General features: G+C 38.8%; 1 protein-coding gene across 1 annotated transcript in view; it reads left to right on the forward strand.

Moving 5' to 3' along the window:
- The window catches only part of LOC128698494 (uncharacterized), a 72503-nt gene that overhangs the window by 41999 nt on the left and 5066 nt on the right, over positions 1-25438 (forward strand). Inside the window, exons 2-3 of the mRNA XM_053790719.2 lie at positions 16700-17615; positions 18592-18770. Coding sequence (XP_053646694.1) covers positions 16911-17615; positions 18592-18770 — 884 coding nt within the window. The 5' untranslated portion in view covers positions 16700-16910. The remainder of the gene's footprint in view (positions 1-16699; positions 17616-18591; positions 18771-25438) is intronic.

Consider the following 25438-nt stretch of genomic DNA (forward strand, 5'->3'; position numbering starts at 1 on the left):
TTTAAAAGCCTCACCAAGAAGCAGCAAGTCATGTTCTTGCTGTGTAAGACGCAAACCTGACTCGGCATCCACCAACATAATTAAGGTTACCAGGTACGAGAACACTGCCTGCCGCACGATGCACCTCTTAAAAGATTTAGTCCCTTTACAAGCCTCCCAGAATCTCAGATAGATACCCTAAAACGGCTTTTATGTGCCGAAAAGTGTTACTTTCGACTGCAGTTTAATGAAATAAATACTTTTACAGTCGGGTAGCATTCAGTAAGGTACATATGTTCTCTCCCACAGTCGTGGTTTGTATTTTATATATACACACACCGAGGGATGCATGTTTCTCAGTGTATATACGCTGAGTTTATTTTAATCTTTTTTTTTTTTTAGGGACTAAAGTATTCTTGACTAGTGGTGAACAGGTGTTATGCAGACTTAATTTAAGACTATCGTGTAGTCGATAGGTTTTAAACTCAATCAATTAGGGTACACAGTAACTGTGTAATCTTTGTACGGTTAAAATTATAACGGAAATTTAACAGTGGCGGACAGAAGCATTCCATAAAACGTCTAGTGTGATCGCATACTATATTAGCAACTAATTTTTAATTTTTAACTTACACTATTAAAACCGTATTCTTAATAATCTTCTTTAATATTCCAACAGCTTGTAAGAGGTGACTTACAGGCATAAAGCTCCTCATAAAATGATCATAAAAACTTTAGCAACCTTTGAAAATTAGTGTATAATTTCACCTTTAACCCCAACATCCCACTCAACCATGAGGACGACTGCCTCCCTGACGTCAGTGGGGTGAGTTGCGCATTGCAATATATTTGCATGTCACTCTCACGACTTATTCACCTTTGTATTCCCATAAAATAGTTTGTGTCATCTCTACTGACATCTTGATTTTACTGCACGCAAATTTACAGAAAAAAAACCACTAAAATTTGAATTAACGATATTTTATTTCTTATTTAGGAAATATTTTGTGTAAATATTTTCTTTAGGCAATAGGAACCATCTTTCTTTTTTGCCGTGTTCCGTGTACGAATCTGCCAGAGATAAAAAAAAAAAAGGTCTTTTTTTTTTTTAGCATACTGCCACTTCAAAAAATATTTAAGTATAACGCCTAGTGAGTCAACGTGGGCCATTAATTATTATAATCATGGGGAGCACTAAATCCGTAGGTTTACACAGCGCATGTGTGGTGGGATGGAAGGTATTCAGGCTCAATTCAGGAAACCGGATCACAGATCTAATTCCCTAGATCAAGAGCCCCTCACCAGCATCAAGGAACTTTCCTTGAGGGGGAAGACCATTCAAATCTACTATTAATCTGTATAAAAACATTGAGAACACTGTAATCCCTAAAGCAGTTAATAAACTCTTTATATATGCAGGCAGAGATACACACTTCCACGTAGAACTTTCCTTGGTACAACTCGACTATCTTCTACATGTGCCTGACCATCCAGTGTGATGGCTATGTGGGTCTGCAGGTCAATGCTAGCAACAGCCTGGGTGGCTAGGCAGATGACAGGAAACCTTCAGGCCGGGATGTGGGGATGGAAGGACCCTCGAAACCAGTCGCAGGTATATATATATAAGCTCTGAACTCGGGTAGTGGTTTAAGATTATTATTACTATAATCAAAACCAAGCGCTAAACCCACTAGGGTTTAATTAAATGTAGTTATGCTCTGAAGAAGGGTCGATAGCTACAGGCAAAGCATTTTTTTAGCTTTAATAATGGATAAATTTCTATTTTGTTCGCTACAATTCTAGGTCTTTGGGTCACGGATCACTGACATCCCATATTCCCTGAGAGCGTTGGCATCCTCAAGCACAGACTTTAAAAGTTGTCGAGGCATGTCCTAGCCGCCTAAAAATGGTAAAAAGACAAGACAGCAAGAGAAGACCTGTATGAATGCGACATTTCACCTGCATTAGGTGAAACGTAGTATTAATTAAGGTCTCCTTTTAATGTATGCGTTTTTTACCACTACGCTGTTCAAGTTGGATCATACAAGTTTATTGCAATATGATACATTGTTTATACAGAAATGGGTGACACTTTAGATTGTGTTGAAAGCCCATAATTATGCAGAGCATTTCGGGCATGACTAAGCCTAACTTAAGATTACAAGGGAGTATCACTGAAAATGATTACTGGAAATAATTTGTTTGTCTAGTGAGTTTATGAGCGCTATCTTTTACATTAATGACATTAGCTGACATTATAGGTACTGTAGAAAATAGTGTATATTTTCCAAAAATACAGTGTATTTTGTATGTAAATTGATGACATATATTGTAGGCAATAAAAATTAATTTGTAAATAAATAAAGAACCAGCGATGGGTGAGCGTCGCTGGGGGAGAGACCCCATTGTTTGGAATGGGGTAAAGGCACGCTAGTGAAATGTGCATAAATTTCGTCGCTCTGGAAGTTAAATTGTGGTTGAAACTTCCCAAATAGGAACCGAAATTGTTGGATTTGCAGTCCTGCATAACGTGAGGATTAAGCAGATGGAAAGGACAGCTTTGGAACCCCAGCTAAGTTGTCTATTTATGTTAAAATTCTGGCCAGTATTTTCTTCATAATTTAGGCAGGGGGAATTTTGAGTATAACACACTGTAATCTCCAGACTAATTGGTGAGTCTTATTATTATAAATTCTCCTTCAATGTATATTTTTTATTTATTTTATTATCACACTGGCCGATTCCCACCAAGGCAGGGTGGCCCGAAAAAGAAAAACTTTCACCATCATTCACTCCATCACTGTCTTGCCAGAAGGGTGCTTTACACTACAGTTTTTAAACTGCAACATTAACACCCCTCCTTCAGAGTGCAGGCACTGTACTTCCCATCTCCAGGACTCAAGTCCGGCCTGCCGGTTTCCATGAATCCCTTCATAAATGTTACTTTGCTCACACTCCAACAGCACGTCAAGTATTAAAAACCATTTGTCTCCATTCACTCCTATCAAACACGCTCATGCATGCCTGCTGGAAGTCCAAGCCCCTCGCACACAAAACCTCCTTTACCCCCTCCCTCCAACCTTTCCTAGGCCGACCCCTACCCCGCCTTCCTTCCACTACAGACTGATACACTCTTGAAGTCATTCTGTTTCGCTCCATTCTCTCTACATGTCCGAACCACCTCAACAACCCTTCCTCACCCCTCTGGACAACAGTTTTGGTAATCCCGTACCTCCTCCTAACTTCCAAACTACGAATTCTCTGCATTATATTCACACCACACATTGCCCTCAGACATGACATCTCCACTGCCTCCAGCCTTCTCCTCGCTGCAACATTCATCACCCACGCTTCACACCCATATAAGAGCGTTGGTAAAACTATACTCTCATACATTCCCCTCTTTGCCTCCAAGGACAAAGTTCTTTGTCTCCACAGACTCCTAAGTGCACCACTCACTCTTTTTCCCTCATCAATTCTATGATTCACCTCATCTTTCATAGACCCATCCGCTGACACGTCCACTCCCAAATATCTGAATACGTTCACCTCCTCCATACTCTCTCCCTCCAATCTGATATCCAATCTTTCATCACCTAATCTTTTTGTTATCCTCATAACCTTACTCTTTCCTGTATTCACCTTTAATTTTCTTCTTTTGCACACCCTACCAAATTCATCCACCAATCTCTGCAACTTCTCTTCAGAATCTCCCAAGAGCACAGTGTCATCAGCAAAGAGCAGCTGTGACAACTCCCACTTTGTGTGTGATTCTTTATCTTTTAACTCCACGCCTCTTGCCAAGACCCTCGCATTTACTTCTCTTACAACCCCATCTATAAATATATTAAACAACCACGGTGACATCACACATCCTTGTCTAAGGCCTACTTTTACTGGGAAAAAATTTCCCTCTTTCCTACATACTCTAACTTGAGCCTCACTATCCTCGTAAAAACTCTTCACTGCTTTCAGTAACCTACCTCCTACACCATACATTTGCAACATCTGCCACATTGCCCCCCTATCCACCCTGTCATACGCCTTTTCCAAATCCATAAATGCCACAAAGACCTCTTTAGCCTTATCTAAATACTGTTCACTTATATGTTTCACTGTAAACACCTGGTCCACACACCCCCTACCTTTCCTAAAGCCTCCTTGTTCATCTGCTATCCTATTCTCCGTCTTACTCTTAATTCTTTCAATTATAACTCTACCATACACTTTACCAGGTATACTCAACAGACTTATCCCCCTATAATTTTTGCACTCTCTTTTATCCCCTTTGCCTTTATACAAAGGAACTATGCATGCTCTCTGCCAATCCCTAGGTACCTTACCCTCTTCCATACATTTATTAAATAATTGCACCAACCACTCCAAAACTATATCCCCACCTGCTTTTAACATTTCTATCTTTATCCCATCAATCCCGGCTGCCTTACCCCCTTTCATTTTACCTACTGCCTCACGAACTTCCCCCACACTCACAACTGGCTCTTCCTCACTCCTACAAGATGTTATTCCTCCTTGCCCTATACACGAAATCACAGCTTCCCTATCTTCATCAACATTTAACAATTCCTCAAAATATTCCCTCCATCTTCCCAATACCTCTAACTCTCCATTTAATAACTCTCCTCTCCTATTTTTAACTGACAAATCCATTTGTTCTCTAGGCTTTCTTAACTTGTTAATCTCACTCCAAAACTTTTTCTTATTTTCAACAAAATTTGTTGATAACATCTCACCCACTCTCTCATTTGCTCTCTTTTTACATTGCTTCACCACTCTCTTAACCTCTCTCTTTTTCTCCATATACTCTTCCCTCCTTGCATCACTTCTACTTTGTAAAAACTTCTCATATGCTAACTTTTTCTCCCTTACTACTCTCTTTACATCATCATTCCACCAATCGCTCCTCTTCCCTCCTGCACCCACTTTCCTGTAACCACAAACTTCTGCTGAACACTCTAACACTACATTTTTAAACCTACCCCATACCTCTTCGACCCCATTGCCTATGCTCTCATTAGCCCATCTATCCTCCAATAGCTGTTTATATCTTACCCTAACTGCCTCCTCTTTTAGTTTATAAACCTTCACCTCTCTCTTCCCTGATGCTTCTATTCTCCTTGTATCCCATCTACCTTTTACTCTCAGTGTAGCTACAACTAGAAAGTGATCTGATATATCTGTGGCCCCTCTATAAACATGTACATCCTGAAGTCTACTCAACAGTCTTTTATCTACCAATACATAATCCAACAAACTACTGTCATTTCGCCCTACATCATATCTTGTATACTTATTTATCCTCTTTTTCTTAAAATATGTATTACCTATAACTAAACCCCTTTCTATACAAAGTTCAATCAAAGGGCTCCCATTATCATTTACACCTGGCACCCCAAACTTACCTACCACACCCTCTCTAAAAGTTTCTCCTACTTTAGCATTCAGGTCCCCTACCACAATTACTCTCTCACTTGGTTCAAAGGCTCCTATACATTCACTTAACATCTCCCAAAATCTCTCTCTCTCCTCTGCATTCCTCTCTTCTCCAGGTGCATACACGCTTATTATGACCCACTTCTCGCATCCAACCTTTACTTTAATCCACATAATTCTTGAATTTACACATTCATATTCTCTTTTCTCCTTCCATAACTGATCATTTAACATTACTGCTACCCCTTCCTTTGCTCTAACTCTCTCAGATACTCCAGATTTAATCCCATTTATTTCCCCCCACTGAAACTCTCCTACCCCCTTCAGCTTTGTTTCGCTTAGGGCCAGGACATCCAACTTCTTTTCATTCATAACATCAGCAATCATCTGTTTCTTGTCATCCGCACTACATCCACGCACATTTAAGCATCCCAGTTTTATAAAGTTTTTCTTCTTCTCTTTTTTAGTAAATGTCTACAGGAGAAGGGGTTACTAGCCCATTGCTCCCGGCATTTTAGTCGCCTCATACGACACGCATGGCTTACGGAGGAAAGATTCTTTTTCACTTCCCCATGGACAATAGAAGAAATAAAGAAGAACAAGAGCTATTTAGAAAAAGGAGAAAAACCTAGATGTATGTATATATATATGCATGTGCGTGTCTGTGAAGTGTGACCAAAGTGTAAGTAGGAGTAGCAAGATATCCCTGTTATCTAGCGTGTTTATGAGACAGAAAAAGAAACCAGCAATCCTACCATCACGCAAAACAGTTACAGGTTTTTGTTTCACAGTCATCTGGCAGGACGGTAGTACTTCCCTGGGTGGTTGCTGTCTACCAACCTACTACCTATTCACATTTTAAATTTAATATAGTCCACATATTTATATTAATGTTTTTACCAGTATTCCTGGTGATGTATATTTCATTTGAAATTAATATAGGTCCAGAGTGACTTGTGGAGAGACAGATTATCGTAGGTATCGGAGGACATTTTTTGCGACCTAAGTGTCCTAAAATTCCTACTTGTCTCTGTAACCTTGATAAAGAATAATTACATTTGTTACCATTTACTGGTATGTATCTTATGAGTATCATCCAGGTAAATTTAATTTTCCACAGGTACTATTTTGTACATTATATGACTTGGACTTACTTATGTCAGTATACAGCATTTTATGAGTTGCATGTCTTAATGGCAGCTGGAAGCATTATAAATTAAGTACGTACGTACATAAAGATTATATCAACTAGCAAAAAATAAGAATTTATATATGAAACCATAAAAACGAATGTTAGCATGCATATAGATTACTCAATTATAGTGAGGCACATCAATATTGGCCAGAATTCAGAATGGAATTTATATCTATTCTACTAGTGCTAATAGGAAGAAACTCCCCTTGGAGGGTTTTCCCTTTAAAAAAAATTAACCTTGGTGAGTTTTTCCTTGGAAAATTTATTCGTGGTGATTTTCCTCTTTCAAAATTTATTCTTGCTGAGTTTTCCCTTGCAAAATTTATTTTTATCGTGTTTACCCCTGTAAAATCTGTCATTGGTGAATGTCTCCATGCAAATATATTCTTGGCAATTTTTCCCCTTGTACAATTGATTCTTATTACGTTTTTCCTATAAAATTTATTCTTTTAGAGTTTCCTCTTCAGCTAACTAACGTTTTCCCTAGAAACTTCTAACTAATATGTGAATTGTTTTAAGAAGAGTTATACCTTTAAATCATACTTTCACTGCCCCACAATGGCACTGTCATCAGGATACAAAATAATTACCTTGTACAAAAGCCACAGTCACTATATCTCCCGGTGACGATAGTGTTCCTGTTGCGAAGTTTCCTTCTACCGCTGTGATGTTCTCCTAATGAAGTGAGATAATCTCTTCGCCAGATCTTGTTCCAACAATGGATCACTTTGTTAAGGTGCTTGACTTTCTCCTTGAGCTCTTAAACCCAAGGCAACTTTGGGCCTTTCGGTTCTTCTTCAGCATACACACCGAGAGGCGTATGTCTGCCGGTGTATATATGCCTATTTTAGGGATGGAAGTATTCTTGACACTTTAATCCCTATTTTAGGGATTCAAGTGTTTTTGACTGGGTGAACATGGGTGACAAGCAGCCTTTATGGCCGTTTGAATAGTCGATGGGATTTAGAACCCAAACAATCAGTCATCTTTTAGTTACCATCACACGTGTGGTGCGAGATTTCATTTTTTTTTTTTTTGAAGAGTGGACAAGTATGTTTGTGGAAGGCCTCGGCCAAATGACCAAACAGCTATATTGAGAGCCATCATGTAACCGAGACCAGTACCAAGAGACATATTCCCAATTTCTCATGACACACCTGTAAATTTGACCAGGTCCAGTATACAGGTCTAGTGTAATCTTAGCTACCAGATTTGGTGTAGTCTTGATGACCAGGTCGGAAGAAGTCTTGACGACCAGAGCAAACATACTCTTGACCAGGTCCGGTGTAATCTTGAACACCAGGTCGGATGTGATCTTAACAACCAAGTTTAGTGTCGACCAGGTTCGGTGTGGTCTTGACAACAAGTATGGGTGTGGTCTTGCCATCCAGGGATGGTGTGATCTTGAACAGATCTCCACCCTCTGCTCAATTAACTTTCTGATGTAAACATTTTTTACCGAGATCGAGTGAATTTGCAGAAATAGAAACAGACTTTGAGAAAATGCACCAATTTACAATTAAAATATTATTAAAAAATCTAAAGAATGAGCTCACTGAAAGGAACATTAGGAAATAGTAATTTTTTATATGATTACAAACTGGTTGCATTAGATTAAACGCAGTTTGACGGTAAGAATGCTCCATATGGCGGACTGCCGACAACAGTGAAACTAAAACCCGTTGCAGATCAAGCGTCTGTTGGGACACCCCTCAAGGTGTCTTGATACCTAGAAGGGGCTCTTGATTCAAGGAACCGAACCAATCATCCCTTTTAATGAATCGAACCTGATTGCCTCCCATCCCCCAGGGCGCTGTATTACCCCTAGTTTAATACTTCCCATAATGTAATAATAATAATTAAATTTTATTGACACTTTCGGTCTAAACAGACCGAAACGATGTCCCCCAGAAACTGTTCTGAAACTTGCCTCTTTAAAGAACAGAAGGGAACAATATCGTGACTGGAAGAATACATAGATAATTCTCGCACATAGGAAAAAGAAGCTTATGGCGACGTTTCGGTCCCACTGGGACCACTGACAAGTCACACTATATTTACCATGGTAAGAAACGTGGAAACAAGAGAGTAGAGACAGTGGTAGCTAGAATTCGTTGATTAATGAGGCTTAAAGCTTATTAACCACATGAGGGGCATCAAGGCTCATGCAAACTGTTCACTACTAGTCACGAATACTTGAATCCCTAAAGGTCAGCATTCATATAAGGTACCCGCATATGTGGCAGGTTTCCGAAGCAACCCCGAGAGAGAAAAACTCCGAAGCAACCCCGAGAGAGAAAAACAATGTAAACAACTTGTAACCACTGGTCGCATCATTTGACAAGAAATGTGTAGGATTTGCTTCAATTAGATAATGGTCATTTGTAAAGGCAGTAAACAATTTAACGTTGCAACAGCCGAGGATGGACTTGACATCGCCAAAGGCGGATCGACTATTTGTGCCAAGTGGAAATGCCAAGTAAATTCGTCCCTCTGGGCAAAATCTAATAAACGAATTAACGAGAAAAATGTGGACAGCAGCTGCAAATTATACTTGCAATAATTTTATCGCAAGATTATAAATAAATATATTGAAACATTTAAAAATAGGATTATTTTTCATTGTATTCATAGGGTAGCGGTAAATCCGTAGGGATTATACAGCGCCTGAGAAACATGTGTATAAAAAAGACAGCACTGTAAAAAAAATAATTACTTTTAAATTAGGCTTTGCTGTATAGCCCTTGTGGCTTAGCGCTTCTTTTTGATTATATCTTCTATCTTCTAAATTAGGCTTTATACATTGTTTAAAATTCGTTGTATGTTTTAGATGAAAATCAGTATCTCCTAAACGTCTAAAAAGGACCGCACAACGAACTGAAAAACCATTCATGACTACTCATAGCCATTCATGATCCCAGAACCTCCAATACCTCGGATCACGAGCCCTTCACCTGCCTGAAAGCAAGCCCCGTGAAGCGTATAACCAATCAAAGATGGCGTCCGCAGTTCGACCTGCTCAACAATTATTTCACAAATTATTTTAAGCACTGCGCACACGAGATAAGAACAACACACGCTTGCTGCACATGTTTCACCATACCTACAGCACGTGATTGCCATTCTGAGTTGATTACGAGTCTTGTTAGTGTTGATAGTGGTCGCTGATAACGAGGTGAAGTTGCCATCTAACTGTTACCCCCTTTGTTTACCCTATTATCTTGTAAAGTATGCATATACAATTATTATTATTATTAATATTATTGATGTTACTGTTGTTGTTATTATTATTATTATTATTATTATTATTATTATTATTATTATTATTGTTACTGATATTACTGTTGTTATTTGTTATTATCATTATTACTGCTGATGTTACTGCTACTACTACTATTAGTATTATTGTTATTATTTGCAGTTGTAGTAATGGTATTAATTGTTGTTGTTGTTGTCATTGTAGCTGCAGTAGGTGTAGCAGCAGCAGCATGCAGTAGGGGTAGTAGTGATAGTGGTGGTGGTAGTAGTAGTAGTAAACCATACCACGGGCGGGATTGAACCCGCGGTCAGTCTCAAAACTCCAGACCGTCGCGTTAGTAGTAGTAGTAGTAGTAGTAGTAGTAGTAGTAGTAGTAGTAGTAGTAGTAGTAGTAGCAGTAGTGGTAGTAGTAGTTGTTGTTGTTGTAGTTGCAGTAGGAGTAGCAGCAGCAGCATGCAGCATTAGCAGTAGTTGTTATCATTGTAGTTGCAGTAAGCGTACCAGCAGCAGCATGCAGTAGTAGTTGTTGTTGCAATAGTAGTAGTAGTAGTAGTAGTAGTAGTAGTAGTAGTAGTAGTAGTAGTAGTAGTAGTAGTAGTAGCAGCAGCAGCATGCAGTGGTAGGAAGTCTTACTGTATATTCACAGGGAGGTCATACAGCTCCTGGGAAATATTCTGACTGCTGAATCTGCAGGCAGTCCGTTTTTTCACGCCACTCAAACTGCGGTACTTATGTTTACGAAGGGTTATTGTCACGTTGTTGCAGGCGGGGTTCAACGATAAAGGCTTTGGAGGCTTCTTCCTTTATTTGCGAAATCTGGGTACACAGGCAGTGTGCTTGTACCCATGGCCCCAAGGGGGGGGCCATGCCCGCGATGGAGAGAGGAGTAGGCCTTGTTGACTGAGTGAAGGCCGCTGAGAGTGAGAGAGGGACAGGGGTAGGTAGGCAGGAATGCCCACCGAGAGCCCGGGCCTCTGGTGGAAGCTATGGGAATTTGGCATGCATGCTCACTGGCTACATTTCAATGATTAGGTGTTTCCGTTTAAAGTCTACTGACTGCTAGGAACGTTACCTAGTTACGATTAGATATTTGCGTTTATAGCCTATCGACTAAACGAAGGTTATTAAGGCTGCATATAACCTGTTCACTACTTGTCAAAAATACCTTAATGCCTAAAAACAGGGATTACGGTAAATTCTTAATGTATATACACAAATATATACACCTTTGTAATAATAAACTTTATTTATAACAAGTACATGTACAATGTATACAAGCCTAGTTGACATCAATGACATACTACTTTCGGTTTGTATATCCTGTATGACCTAGTTAACAACCATCAAGTATATTTTTATCATGAAAATAGGGATCAAAATAACAATTCAGTGTATATATAATGATAAATATACTTATGTGTATATATCCGTCTCTTATAAATGACGAGAATATTTCACAATCAATTAAAATTAAACGTTCTAAGACCTCCAACGAATTTCGCTCCTTCTTCATTAACAGAATCTATTAATTGTATTGCTGTGTGATCACCAGCATCCTGGCTGGCCAAGGGACCAGGACAAGATTTCCGGATGGAGGAACGAGCCTCCAACACTGAACTGAATGACTCCCACGGGTGTACTGATACATGAAATACAGAAGTTGTGAAGTATTACGAAACAGCTTTGGTTGTAGAGGCTGGAACGCCGTGGAGCACATATTGCCATGCTACATGAGCATAATATTTAAACTCATTCTTTTAAAATATTAACTTCAATTTCGTTCAACTTCAGTTTTTAAACGTTTCTTATTGAAGTCTAAATCGTATTTCTTTTATTGTAAGGTTAAATTAATTTAAGTCGGGTTATTTTTCTTAAAAAGAAAAACGAGCCTAGGAGAGGACCCTTATAATGACGTTTTGCTCCGTCCTGGACCATTGTTAAGTCACAGCTGGGCGAGACAAGTAGAGAAAGCCTAAAACAAAACTGTAGGGAGTTGGTAAAGGAATAGTAGTAATATTAGTGGTAGCAGCAGTAGTAATAAAGTAGTGGTGATGGTTGTAGTAGTAATAGTAGTAGTGCTAGTGGTGGTGATGGTAGTTTAGATTAGATTATGTTAGGTTACTTTGTTAAATTAGATCAGGTTAAAAAAAATCATAAATGTATATTTGACTTCAAATTAAAAAAAAAATAGAAACGTCTGGAAACGAAGTGGCCGAAGAAAAATTAGGAGACGTTAAAAATGTGAACATTTATCAGTTGGTGCGAGAATAAGATGTGTTTAGTCCCGATGGTTAGAAAGTGTATAATGTCCCTTTGTCTCTTTAGAAAGGTGGGGTGACTATTGATAAATTGTGACCTAGATAATGGCGAGGCTTCAGGAGTGTGGTGGGGAGAGTTTCAAATGTAGACTATCCTCAGAGTTTAATACTGTAAACTATCATCAGAGTTCCATATTGTAAACTATCCTGTTTCATACAGTAGACTATCCTCAAAGTTCCATATTGTAAACTATCCTCAGTTTCATATTGTAAACTATCCTCAGTTTCATATTGTAAACTATCCTCAGTGTCATATTGTAGACTATTCTGAGTTCCATATTGTAAACTATCCTCAGTTTCATATTGTAAACTATGTTCAGTTTCATATTGTAGACTATCCTTAGAGTTCCATATTGTAAACTATCCTCAGTTCCATACTGTAAACTATCCTCAGTTTCATATTGTAAACTATGTTCAGTTTCATATTGTAGACTATCCTTAGAGTTCCATATTGTAAATTATCCTCAGAGTTCCATATTGTAAACTATTCTCAGTTCCATATTGTAAATTATCCTCACAGTTCCCTATTGTAAACTATCCTCAGTTCCATATTGTAAACTATCCTCAGTTCCATATTGTAAACTCTCCTCACCGTTAAATATTGTAAACTATCCTCACAGTTTCATATTGTAAACTATCCTCAGTTTCATATCGTAAATTATCCTCAGTTTCATACTGTAAACTATCCTCACAGTTAAATATTGTAAACTATCCTCACAGCTTCATATTGTAAACTATCCTCAGTTTCATATTGTAAATTATCCTCACAGTTCCATATTGTAAACTCTCCTCACAGTTAAATATTGTAAACTATCCTCAGTTCCATATTGTAAACTCTCCTCACAGTTAAATATTGTAAACTATCCTCAGTTCCATATTGTAAACTCTCCTCACAGTTAAATATTGTAAACTATCCTCAGTTCCATATTGTAAACTCTCCTCACAGTTAAATATTGTAAACTATCCTCAGTTTCATATTGTAAACTCTCCTCACAGTTAAATATTGTAAACTATCCTCACAGCTTCATATTGTAAACTATCCTCAGTTTCATATTGTAAATTATCCTCACAGTTCCATATTGTAAACTCTCCTCACAGTTAAATATTGTAAACTATCATCAGTTTCATATTGCAAACTATCCTCTAGTTCAATGTTGTAAACTATCCTCACGGTTCCATACTGTAAACTATCCTCATAGAGTTTCATATTGTAAATTTTCCTTATTTGACCACACTAATTTTCGTACGTCATCTTCAAAGTCAACTTCGTAATGTTTCGTGTAAACTTACTAATGTAATTTTCTTATTTGTAGTTAAGTATACGTTTTATAGGTTTGTTTATTTAACCTAAGCTAAGGTAAACCCATTAACTCAAAATAAGTCGTAAAAAGCGACTGTCAGTAAATAAACAGAAGAATGGACCGTGACTCGACCCCCGTGATGCTAGCAGGCAATGATACAGCGTTGGCCCAGCTATGTAACATTACCACGGTTCGAGTCCATTAAATCGTGTTTAACAAATATGCAAATAATAATTAAAAAACGACATAGACACGTCTGGTAAGGCGGTGGCTCCACAGCACCAGAACACGTACAAATCACCCCGAACATCACTTTCACTGCGAGGCTGTTTTATATATCGAGCTTCGTTGGGTGTTTGACGGTGCGTCTTGGTTCAATAAAGGATATATAAATAACGTGTTAAAAATATCCCACCAAGACAGGACTCGCAGGAAAGGATTCAAGTTGGACAAATCTAGATTCAGAAAGGATTTCGGGAAGTAGTGGTTTGGCAACAGAATTGTGGATGAGTGTAACAATTTTTTTTTTTTTTTTAATTCGCCGGTACTCTCCCGGCCCGGGTCTTTTCCAAGTAGTGGTGACCCGGCCTTGGCTCCCTATCTGGGGAGTGTCTCGAGACTTAAGTCTCCCATGGGAGGAGGTACAAGTACCCCCTCATCTTTGGGACCAACTGTCCCCAGGCCTAGCCACATTCCCCGCCCTCACGGGGCTCGTAGGGAGAAGCTAGGCCTCTGGTCTGCCATCTGCCCCGCCCTAAAAGGGCTCGTGGGGATGGCAGTCTTATGAGCTGCAGATGGTAGCAAGCTCAGGCTCTTCTTTGTAACAAATTGCCAAGTAGCATTACTGAGGCTGAGGGACTGATCACTTCAAATACTTTTTTCTCCAAGGTTGATGGACTGATTACAAATACTTTTTTCTCCAAGGTTGATGGACTGATTACAAATACTTTTTTCTCCAAGGTTGATGGACTGATTACATCGTCTTATTTCATTACTACTGCTTCTTTTGTATTTGACTGAAGAAGCATACTGTGTAGGCGAAACGTTTCATCAATAAAAATGCCCATCTGCTGCACGTGTGTCTTAATCTTTATCTTGTTGGTATTTTATACCATTTTTAACAATTCTTGTGGTCTTGACAATAGTCTGGGGCAGAACGAAGCGACCGTCATGAGGTTTCTCTCCCAAGTGCAGGCAGGGTTTTAGTGAAGTGAGTTATGACTATTCTATTTCTAATGTTTTTTCTTAGCTGTTAAACACATTGTGTCCTGGGTGGAATCTCTTGATCAAAACAACTGACTACAAGACAATACAACGATGCCTTTATTTTTTAGTTTCACCCACGAGTGGGCTTTATTACGCACTACTTACAATAAAGATTTCACTGCATTAAGTGTCTTTTTTATAATACCTGTCGGCGGTTACGCCTTTATTAAATGTAAAGGAATTGAAGCATCTGTCTCGTTCCTCGGATTAAAACCTATTCCCCCACTCCCATTCCCTAGGCGCTGTGTGACCCTACGAATTTTGCGTTTCCCCATTAATAACAGCAGCAACAACAATAACAATAACAATAATAAAAAAAAAACAATGGTTATAAATGACCATAATTTTTAAAGGGGTGGACCGGTAAGCCAGCGGAAGGCCTCGGTCAGATGACCAAAAGCTCCAAAGGCGGGTCATCATCTGACTAAGACCCGCGTCAAGAAACATTTGTCCTGTTTCCTGACGAACCTTACCTAACCTAACCTAATAACAATAATAATAATAATATTAATAATACAACTAATAATAATAATACAACTAATAATAATACAAATAATAATAATAATAATAATAATAATAGTGCTGTGGCCGAGGTTTGTGAACCGGTTACACTAGTTAATGAGGGTACTGACGTGACTGATGTTAGAAAGATTATCATGTTTGATATTGCAGTGGTGAATGTTGTTGATGCTTATATCACCTACCCATGAAAATAATCATTATTATTATTATTATTATTATTATTATTATTATTATTATTATTATTATTATTACTACTACCACTACTACTACCTGTAGGTCGTTCCGAGGGTCAATGCCCCCGCGACCCAGTCCTTGAGCATTTATTATTATTATTATTACTATTCATACAGCGCCTTGGGCGGTGATTAGGTTTGATCTTAAAAGGAGGGTAGCTGCACTTTCTTGGATGAGGAGCACCTGAGCAGCATCTAAGCTGGTCAGGGCACGAATATGGGTCATACCCCACTCCTGTGAGACAGGCGAGAAGTATACCATATATATGTGTATACCATGTGGTTGATGAACAAGACAAATGTACAACACTGGCGTTTTTATTTTTGGAAGCGTGGTTTGTGAAAATAAATCTCAAAGGTGTTACACACTAGGCTTCTTTGACTGCCTGATGTCCAGGCGAAACGTTTCTGAAAATAAATCTCAAAGGTGTTACACACTAGGCTTCTTTGACTGCCTGATGTCCAGGCGAAACGTTTCTGAAAATAAATCTCAAAGGTGTTACACACTAGGCTTCTTTGACTGCGTGATGTCCAGGCGAAACGTTTCTGAAAAAAAATGTCAAAGGTATTACACTCTAGGCCTCTTCGACTGCCTGATGTGTAGGCGAAACGTTTCCGACAATAAAGATGCCAAGTGTTGTACACGTATCTTATTCATAAACTTGTCGGCATTTTATACCTACATCATTATAGTGATATGATGTGTCTAAGTTGGTTAGTAGTTATTTGCTCATCGACTGCACGAGGATCATTTAAGATGCATTACATCTGTTCAACAGCAGTCAAGAACACTTTATCTCCAATAAGATAGGCATTAAGGAGAACTCTCGGTGTATCTATATAGATATACATCGCTCGGTGAATATATTGTGATGGTAGTGCTTTATCAGGAGAAAGTTTAATTTTTCCTGACACTGTGATGGCCCGCTCATTAGAACTATGATCATGTGGCCGAGGTCTCCACTGCACACCTCGTTACCGAAAACCAATGAAGAGAAAATGATAAGAGGGGGAGATGGTACTCAACTTTTATTGAGAACTTGTAGTACAAGAATAAAATTGCTGAGGTTTTTCTTTTGTGAAACTAGAAGTGTCTCGATGTGATCCATTTGTATTTTTCTGATTTATGTATTAGTCGCCCTTTTGACCTTTTTTTCATTTGCCCATTTCAGTGTTCTTAAGTCATGAAGGTGGCTCTGTTATGGCTACGATACGTGACGTCACAAAGTTCTGATGTCACCCAGTCCAGGCTCCAGCACCCTACGTCAGTCCTCTTTCTGGTGTTTCCAAGCGCTGACGTCGCTAAGTCCTGACATCACAGTCCTTGAAGAACGCTGAATTCTGACGCCACCACTGGCGTCATCGAATCCTTACAGCATCGTAATGTCTGACGTCGAAGATGAATCTCCGACGGAGCAGTCTAGCGGGGCTTCAAGCTGGACCCAGTTTTGCCACCATGAAGACCTCTTTTCTCAGGCTCACCGGATGCTGATTGGCGAGGACGAGGTAGATGAAAAGCACCGGTCGAGGCGAAACGCCGAAAGGGACACTGTCTCAGTACTGGTCACTTCCGGCGCTGGGAAAGAGGTCATTAAGGAAGGGTCACCATCGGGAGGCGACGATGACTCAAAGACGAAAAAAATGGAAACGAGAGTTCGGAAGATGAAGCGGAAAGCTCCGGCATCAGCAGCGAGTAGGCCTGCCGTTGTACTGAAGACACTGCCGCCGCTGCTACGGATGCCAATGCCGCTTCGCGCTACGCCTCCGGTGCACAGTGGGGCGGCGAAATCATCCCCCCCACGACACTCTTCATCACCAAAACGCTGTAACACCACCCCTCCCGCTCGGAGAGTCTCCCCGCCCCCGCTCCTCCCACTATCATCAACACACTTCACCTCCACGCCTACATACTCCACTTCTCCATCAGCCTCACCACCATCAAAACGCACCACCCCCTCCACTTCACCGCTCTCTCAACGCATTCCAATGGCGCCCATCACAAAGCCTCTCCTACCACCTACAACTTCCACAGACTGCTACTCGCCAACGCGAGAGGAAATGGAAGAGGAACTTCGACTAAAGAGAAAGGTAACTATTATTATATTCATGGGGAAGTGCTTAATTAAACCTTAAGATTCATTCAGTGCTTGGGAAATGGGAGACAGCCATGTTTGATCTGAGGAAGTGGAGGATACCTCCAACTCATTCGATGAAGTCCTTTACCACCATCAAGGAACCCCACCCCTCATCCGTAAGAAGCTACGGTATACGACGGAAGTTAAAAGTCTTATATATACGTGTTATAGGTTGCAAGAATTTTAGCTCTATAACATACTAGAGTATATTTTTTTCTTTATATCGAATCTCGTAAGAACACTAATGTTGCTTCACTATTTTTTTTCCTAGTGTGGTCCTAAAGACTATGTGATAGATCTCTTTCCTCTTTCTCATTGATTTTTTCTAAATATTTTGTATTTAATTTAGCTTTCGTTCCTATTATAGTTTAATTTTGTTAATAATTTTATGCTATCTGCATTAAACATTATTTTTTTTCCATTTACGTTTGGAATATATATTCAACATTTTATTTTCTGTTTTTCTCAACATCCTCTATCTGTGATTATATTTTCGTCCCAAAACAAGAAATTATTTGTACTAATGTTGGTAGAATTACCAGCAACTTTGACAAAGCTCCTGGAGAGCGAAACGTTGCCACAATAAAATGTCACATTAGTTGCACTTTTGTCCTTTTACCTAACAAGACATTTTTTTAATTTCTTTGAAAGTGTGGTGTGTATGGGGACCTGCGTGATTGTATTTTGTTCAAAAGCAAATACTTCTTGTATTTCCTTTCAAATGTATATGTGCGGGAACCTGTGTGACTAATTTTGTCTTATAACAAGTAATTCCTTGAGGGTGTGTGAGACCCTGTAGGATCATTGTTTTGTTCTAAAACAATGAATTCCTTACATTAGCTTGTAGGTGTAGTATGTGTGTGTGGGGGGGGGGGGCTTGCGTAATTATAATTACCTCCTAAAATAAGACTCCTTGTATTTCGTTGCAGGTGTGTGGCGTGTGTGGCGACGAGGCTCGCTCGATGCACTTCGGAGGCTTGGCTTGTGATTCGTGTAAGGCTTTCTTCAGGAGAGCCGTGGTCAGCAACATTTTCTCAAGCTTCGTGTGCTACATCGACCACCACTGTGCAATCACTGTGGACTCGCGCAGAAACTGTCAGGCATGTCGGTTAGTTACTATTCTTCAGCCCAGTCTTGTTAATGTAATTTAAAGCCTATCGACTATGTGAGGGCTATTAAGGTTACATGTAACCTATTCAATATCAGTCAAGAACACTTTAATCCCTAAAGTAGGGATTAATCTCTCAACATATCCAGTGAGACATTACTCATGGTGTACATATCCTGTAGTTATTTTATTCGTTATTAATCAGGACAAGGACCTCCTGACACGTGTCTTAATTATTTATATGATCTGTGGTTGTTATATATTCGCCAGCGCAGTCTTCGACGACTCGCTGGTGACCTGTGTTAATTTACTGCGATGTCTGAAATTTCCCCATCTATGAGATATAATATTCATAGGGAAGCTCATGCCCACAGGGGTTACAACGCCTGGGAAATGGGAGGCAATTAATTTTGATCCGAAGTAGGAGTGGCTCCATTTCCTTGGATTACGAGCCCTTGCACGTCACCAAGGCACATCCCTCGAAGGATAACCCACAACAGCTTTAAGAGCTCCCCCACATAAGAGTAAATCAAGGACACACTTTAATGTCACAGATTTTATGAAGATTCAAATGACATTTAACAAGTTTTTAATGACTCATTGAGCAGGTCATCACATGGTAACCCACATCAGGTGATTATATACACAGCTATCAGATCGCTAGCCCTCTCTTATGCCTATAAAATAATCTCTTGTTTTTTATTTGTTGGCAGGGGACGAAAACGAACGAGTGAATTTCAGCATATTCAAATGCTTCTAGTCTTATAATAGGAGAAAAAATTTTATTTAAATACTTTGGGTATGCTTCTAAAAAGAAAAAATCCTATATCCTTTTAGTATGATTCTAATAAGAAAAAATTCTATATGCTTTTAGTATGCTCCTAATAAGAGGACACAGAATCCACGCGCATTGGGGCAGTCACATTATTTTGACTTCTTCACTCTCTCCAGGATTACAATTTGTGTGGATTTTTTTTAGCTCAGGTTTAAAATGAATATGGTTGATGCTAGAGGCGTAGGGAAAATTGGACGGCTAAGAGTTCAATAATAAATCCCCCTAGTATCACACTTGAAGGAGCCGTAACTGGTGGAGACTTGAGCATGTATATTTACACCTGCTCCCCTTGTACACCTATCAGTAAATAAGTACCTGATGAGAATTAGCTAACTGTTATGGAACGTATCCTATTGGAAATGGGTGGCAGTATGCCTTTTACAGGCTAGGCTTCACGAGATAGGACGAATTACGTTAACAGGTTTGAGCCTGTAAATTCAAAGATGTAATAAATAATTTTGCAAAAAAATAATCATGCTGGGTTTTAAAGATATTTTTTCAAGCCGTCAACTGAGATTATCTAATCTGCAAGGACATAATTATCATTTTATATTTCTGGATATTTTATTTTTTATTTCATGTTGTCCCTTCATTTATCTTCATATTTCTTTGCGTTTTTAGTACCTGAAAGCACTGAGATGACGCAAAGAATCCGGTGAGGAATATGAAGCGATAAGATAAAAAATTATGCTTTGTCATGTGGCTGAATAAACAGAGGCTCTATGGTACATAGTGCATCAAGCAGTAATACTTTCTATTACACTGTAACAATCTTATCTAAATACATCAACATTTAAAGAGATGAAAAAGTGCAAGACAGATAGAGATAACTGAGAGTAATTTACTGTAAAATTGGTTCAAGTTTCCAGTTGGCAGTCCGCCGCTACTTCAAGCGACATTTGGCAGTGTTACTGTGTTGGGTGACTAGTGGCTCTCGAAGTCAGTCAGTCTTTTCTTCTTTTGTGTGTAACAATACCTACGTACTAACCCTACCTACTTCCTAGTTCCTTCTCTGGTACCTACAGAAGACTGGAGCTACAACCATTCCCCAGGTACTTACATAATAACCTTGTCGCTTGTACATTTTGAAAAAAGAACATGATTTTGAATTTGGGAGTTCACTGCTAAGCGAGATTATTGTCTTGAATTAAAATATTGTTACAAGAGTTATATGCTCAACTAATACTGGACCGAGGAATTAACGTAAGAAATTTTACAGTGTAATTCTTAATGTTTCCTCAATCTAATTTTCTTAGATATTTTTTAAACCCTGTCGGAAACCATTCTGAATCAGTGTGTACTAATAATATACCTTTTTAAAGATCAAACATATTTATTACAATTTTGAATTAGAGGTTTTTAAAATGTTTCATATGATTAAATTTGGGTGAGTTAACTTACAAATCTTTGGGCAATTTACAAATCAGATCAATTAAATTACATTTTTTTTCCATTATAACTTTGAAGGAATACAAGAAAACATAATGAATCATTACATGACAACTGTCTCGGATTAATATTAATCTGATTAGATATTTAGGGGTTAATATGTGTCAGTCAAATTATACAGATTCACACGGGCGTCTCTGAATCTCACTTAACCAATGTACAGCTGAAAAAGTGAACTATGAGCCGACAGGAAATTTTTATCCTCTCAGTAGTCTGGTGATGACTAAAACTGAATACTCTAAGCACAATGTACATCCCCCCCCCCCACCCGTGGCTCGGTCTTAAATCAGACCTAAACTGGAAAGCAAATAATACCGAACTGTTTTGAAACAAAGGGAAAAATGATGCATTTATTAAATGTAAGTAGAAGTTTGTAAGCTATACCTGCTGTCTTATATTCTATATGATTTCTATACGGAGTGAATGTATACACCAGCGGAAGGCCTCTGTTAAGTAACCACAAGCTTCCTCCAGCATACGACCTAACAACAGTCTGTTAACTCTTACTGATAGGTGAACAGAGGCAACAGGTATAATATTTACTTATACGGTAAGCTCCATTCTGCCCAAGATACTACCCACAAGTTTTCTAACACTCAAGTACCTATTTACTGCTAGATGAACAGGGGCAGCAGGTATAAGATTTGCTTGTACAGTACGTTCCACCCTTCCCAAGATATTATCTACAACAGTTTATTAAAACTTAAGTACCTATTTACTCCTGGATGGACAGGGTCAGCAGGTGTACGGAGACTTTTCTATGCATATTGCCATTCCCAGGTCTCAAAACCATAGCCATGTGATGAATGAGACACATGCAACACCTGGGTACCTTTATTGTCAAAACGTTTCGCCAACCAGTGGCTTCATCATTTGGCTATATGGTGTTTGAAGGTGTTGAAACTGGTCACAGTAGAAGACGAGGTAATCAGTCCCCCAGCCAGGATGAAGGTATTTACCACTAGTCTTGATGAATCTGAAGCAAAGGTAGGAAGATGGTCGTTTATATAGGAGAGAGGAGGTGCAGCGACAATCTTAATGGCTACGCTTCAGATTCATCAAGCCTACGGTGGCGAACACCATCATCAAGGCTGAGGGACTGACTATTTCAACTTCTACTGTATCCTGTTTCAACACCTTAGAATACCTCTGGCTCGAATTGATATGCCACAATTTAGTGAAACGTCTTCAAGAATCCAGATACCCAGGTGTTACACATGTGTCTTATTCATCAACTTGCCGGTACTATGGACCATTACTATTATCTTTTTGTCTGTCATGGCCATTTGTTTATGTTCCGAACACTATCATTGAACCACAAGTTTTCGTGTCGTGTTTACTTCTTCATTTTTCTTATCGTGCCAAAGACGTATAAGGCGTCACTCACGCCTTTGTTTAGATATCTGCAAGCGACTTAAAAATGCAAAAACTTTGCTGTAAAGCCATATGTATATTTATCTTTTGTTTGTCGTGAAGTTATAGTCATAAAAAAATAATAAAGTACATTGTTATTATGCAGTGTAAAGTAAAAACTCTTCAGTAAAGAGTTGTATCGAATAACTTTAAATTGTTAAATTAACCTTTGGATATTGCTGTATGGTGATCTATTGTTTTAATATCCTATTTAGCACCTTCCATCACAGAATATATACTGTACATCGATGTGCATTTCTCTCTGAGCATATACACTAATATCTTACTTTAATCCTTATTTTAAGGATTAAATTATTCTTGTGGTGAAAAGGTTACGTGATGATGATTGGCTTTAAACCCCTTTAACCATCTAACATATCGTCACATATGATGTGATCAAGAAAGGGTTTTATGAGGTGAACAGATAAGCCAGTGGAAGCTCTCGATCAAATGACCAGAGGCTACACCAAGTGGGTCATTAGATTACCAGAAGATACACTGAGTGGGTCATCAGGTGACTAGAAGATACACTGAGTGGGTCATCAAGTAACTAGAGGATACACTGAGTGGATCATTAAGTGACCAGAAGCTTAACTTACGCCTACAGCTTTCGTAAGATGGGAAAGGAAGAAGGATGGGTAAGGATAGAAATATGGAAAAAGGGTGGGTGGGGGAGCTGAGGTGGGATAATAAAGGTAAGTGGCCCAACCACTTCGGTGCATTTTCAGATATGTGTGTATGTATAATGTCATTAAGAAAATTATTGTTGAAAGGGGTATAACACCCATCAGTTTCACAGTGAAGATATATATCAATGATACACGTTAGGACATACACAGTGAAGATATATATCAATGATACACGTTAGGACGTACACAGTGAAGATATATATCAATGATACACGTTAGGACGTACACAGTGAAGATATATATCAATGATACACGTTAGGACGTACACAGTGAAGATATATATCAATGATACACGTTAGGACATACACAGTGAAGATATATATCAATGATACACGTTAGGACGTACACAGTGAAGATATATATCAATGATACACGTTAGGACGTACACAGTGAAGATATATATCAATGATACACGTTAGGACGTACACAGTGAAGATATATATCAATGATACACGTTAGGACGTACACAGTGAAGATATATATCAATGATACACGTTAGGACGTACACATGAAGATATATATCAATGATACACGTTAGGACGTACACAGTGAAGATATATATCAATGATACACGTTAGGACGTACACAGTGAAGATATATATCAATGATACACGTTAGGACGTACACAGTGAAGATATATATCAATGATACACGTTAGGACGTACACAGTGAAGATATATATCAATGATACACGTTAGGACGTACACAGTGAAGATATATATCAATGATACACGTTAGGACGTACACAGTGAAGATATATATCAATGATACACGTTAGGACGTACACAGTGAAGATATATATTAATGATACACGTTAGGACGTACACAGTGAAGATATATATTAGTGATACAGTGAATATAAATGAAACCGCCTGATATACAAATCTAGGTCAGCAATAGAAATAATTAGAAGTAAGGGTGGGAACCCTCTCATATGTGGTATTTTGCCAAGGAGGGGAGTTGGAAATGAATGGTTGTCCAGGGCAAATGGTGTCAATTGCTGGCTGGACAAATACTGTAAGGAAAATGCGGTAACATTCATTGACAACTGGGACCTCTTCTATGGAAGAAATGACATGTATGCTAGGGATGGGGTTCACTTATCTAGGTGTAGGGTGGGAGCACTGGCAACTGCAGTGGAGGGAGCAGTTAGGACTTTAAACTAGGAATAGTTAGTGGTATGGGTTTTGGCAGGAAAACAGTGAAGTCCCAGTGTAGTAATATTACGAGTTCTAGGGGAACTAGTAATAATAAGAACGAGATAGATATTGAAAAGCCAGGGACCTTGGGTGATAAGGACAGTAATAGGTTTAGTAGAAAAATAGAAATGAGCAGGAAGGGTAAAGAGAAAGGAGAGTCTTTCAATGTTTATTATGCTAATTGCCGTAGTGCTAGGAATAAGATGGACGAGTTGAGATTAGTTGCTAGTGTAGGTAACATTGATGTATTTGCCTTAACTGAGACGTGGTTTAATTCAAAAAGTCGGGACATGCCTGCGGAATGTCATATTCAGGGTTTTAAATTGTTCCAAGAAGATAGAAGTATTGGGAGGGGGGGGGGGGTGGCATTGTATGTCCGAGATCGCTTGAACTGTTGCATAAAAACGGGTATTAAGTCTGAAGTAACACATACAGAGTCTGTTTGGATAGAATTTTCAGAGGGGCATGAAAAACTGATTTTAGGAGTGATATACCGTCCCCCAAACTTAGATAGGGACCAAGGGAAACTACTATGGGAGGAAATTGTTAAGGCCACAAGGCACGATAATGTAGTAATTCTAGGAGACTTTAACTTTAGTCATGTTGATTGGAATTTCTTGACTGGGAACTTAGAATCATACGACTTCTTAGAAGTATTCCAGGATTGTTTTTTGAAGCAGTTTGTGACAGAACCTACAAGGGGAAATAACCTGCTTGACTTAGTTATGGCAAACAATGAATCCCTTGTTAATAATTTAGAAATTTCAGAGGAACTGGGTGCTAGCGACCACAAATCAATTACATTTAGCATTGAATGGAAGTACGATAGTAGTGATAACTCAGTAACAGTCCCAGATTTTCGCTTAGCAGATTACGATGGGCTTAGAGAACACTTATCATCTGTTGACTGGGGTAACGAAGAGAGCTATCAATATGACAAGTTTTCTGACCACTATACATGCTGCTCAAAGAGCGTTTATCCCATATAAAGAAATTAGATCAAATAGAAATGACCCAAAATGGATGGGCTCAAATATCTACTAGGGCATAAGAAAGGAATTTATAGGCGTATCAAAAGAGGTG

The sequence above is a fragment of the Cherax quadricarinatus genome, chromosome 88 (genome assembly GCF_038502225.1).
Source record: "Cherax quadricarinatus isolate ZL_2023a chromosome 88, ASM3850222v1, whole genome shotgun sequence".
Taxonomy (NCBI): domain Eukaryota; kingdom Metazoa; phylum Arthropoda; class Malacostraca; order Decapoda; family Parastacidae; genus Cherax; species Cherax quadricarinatus.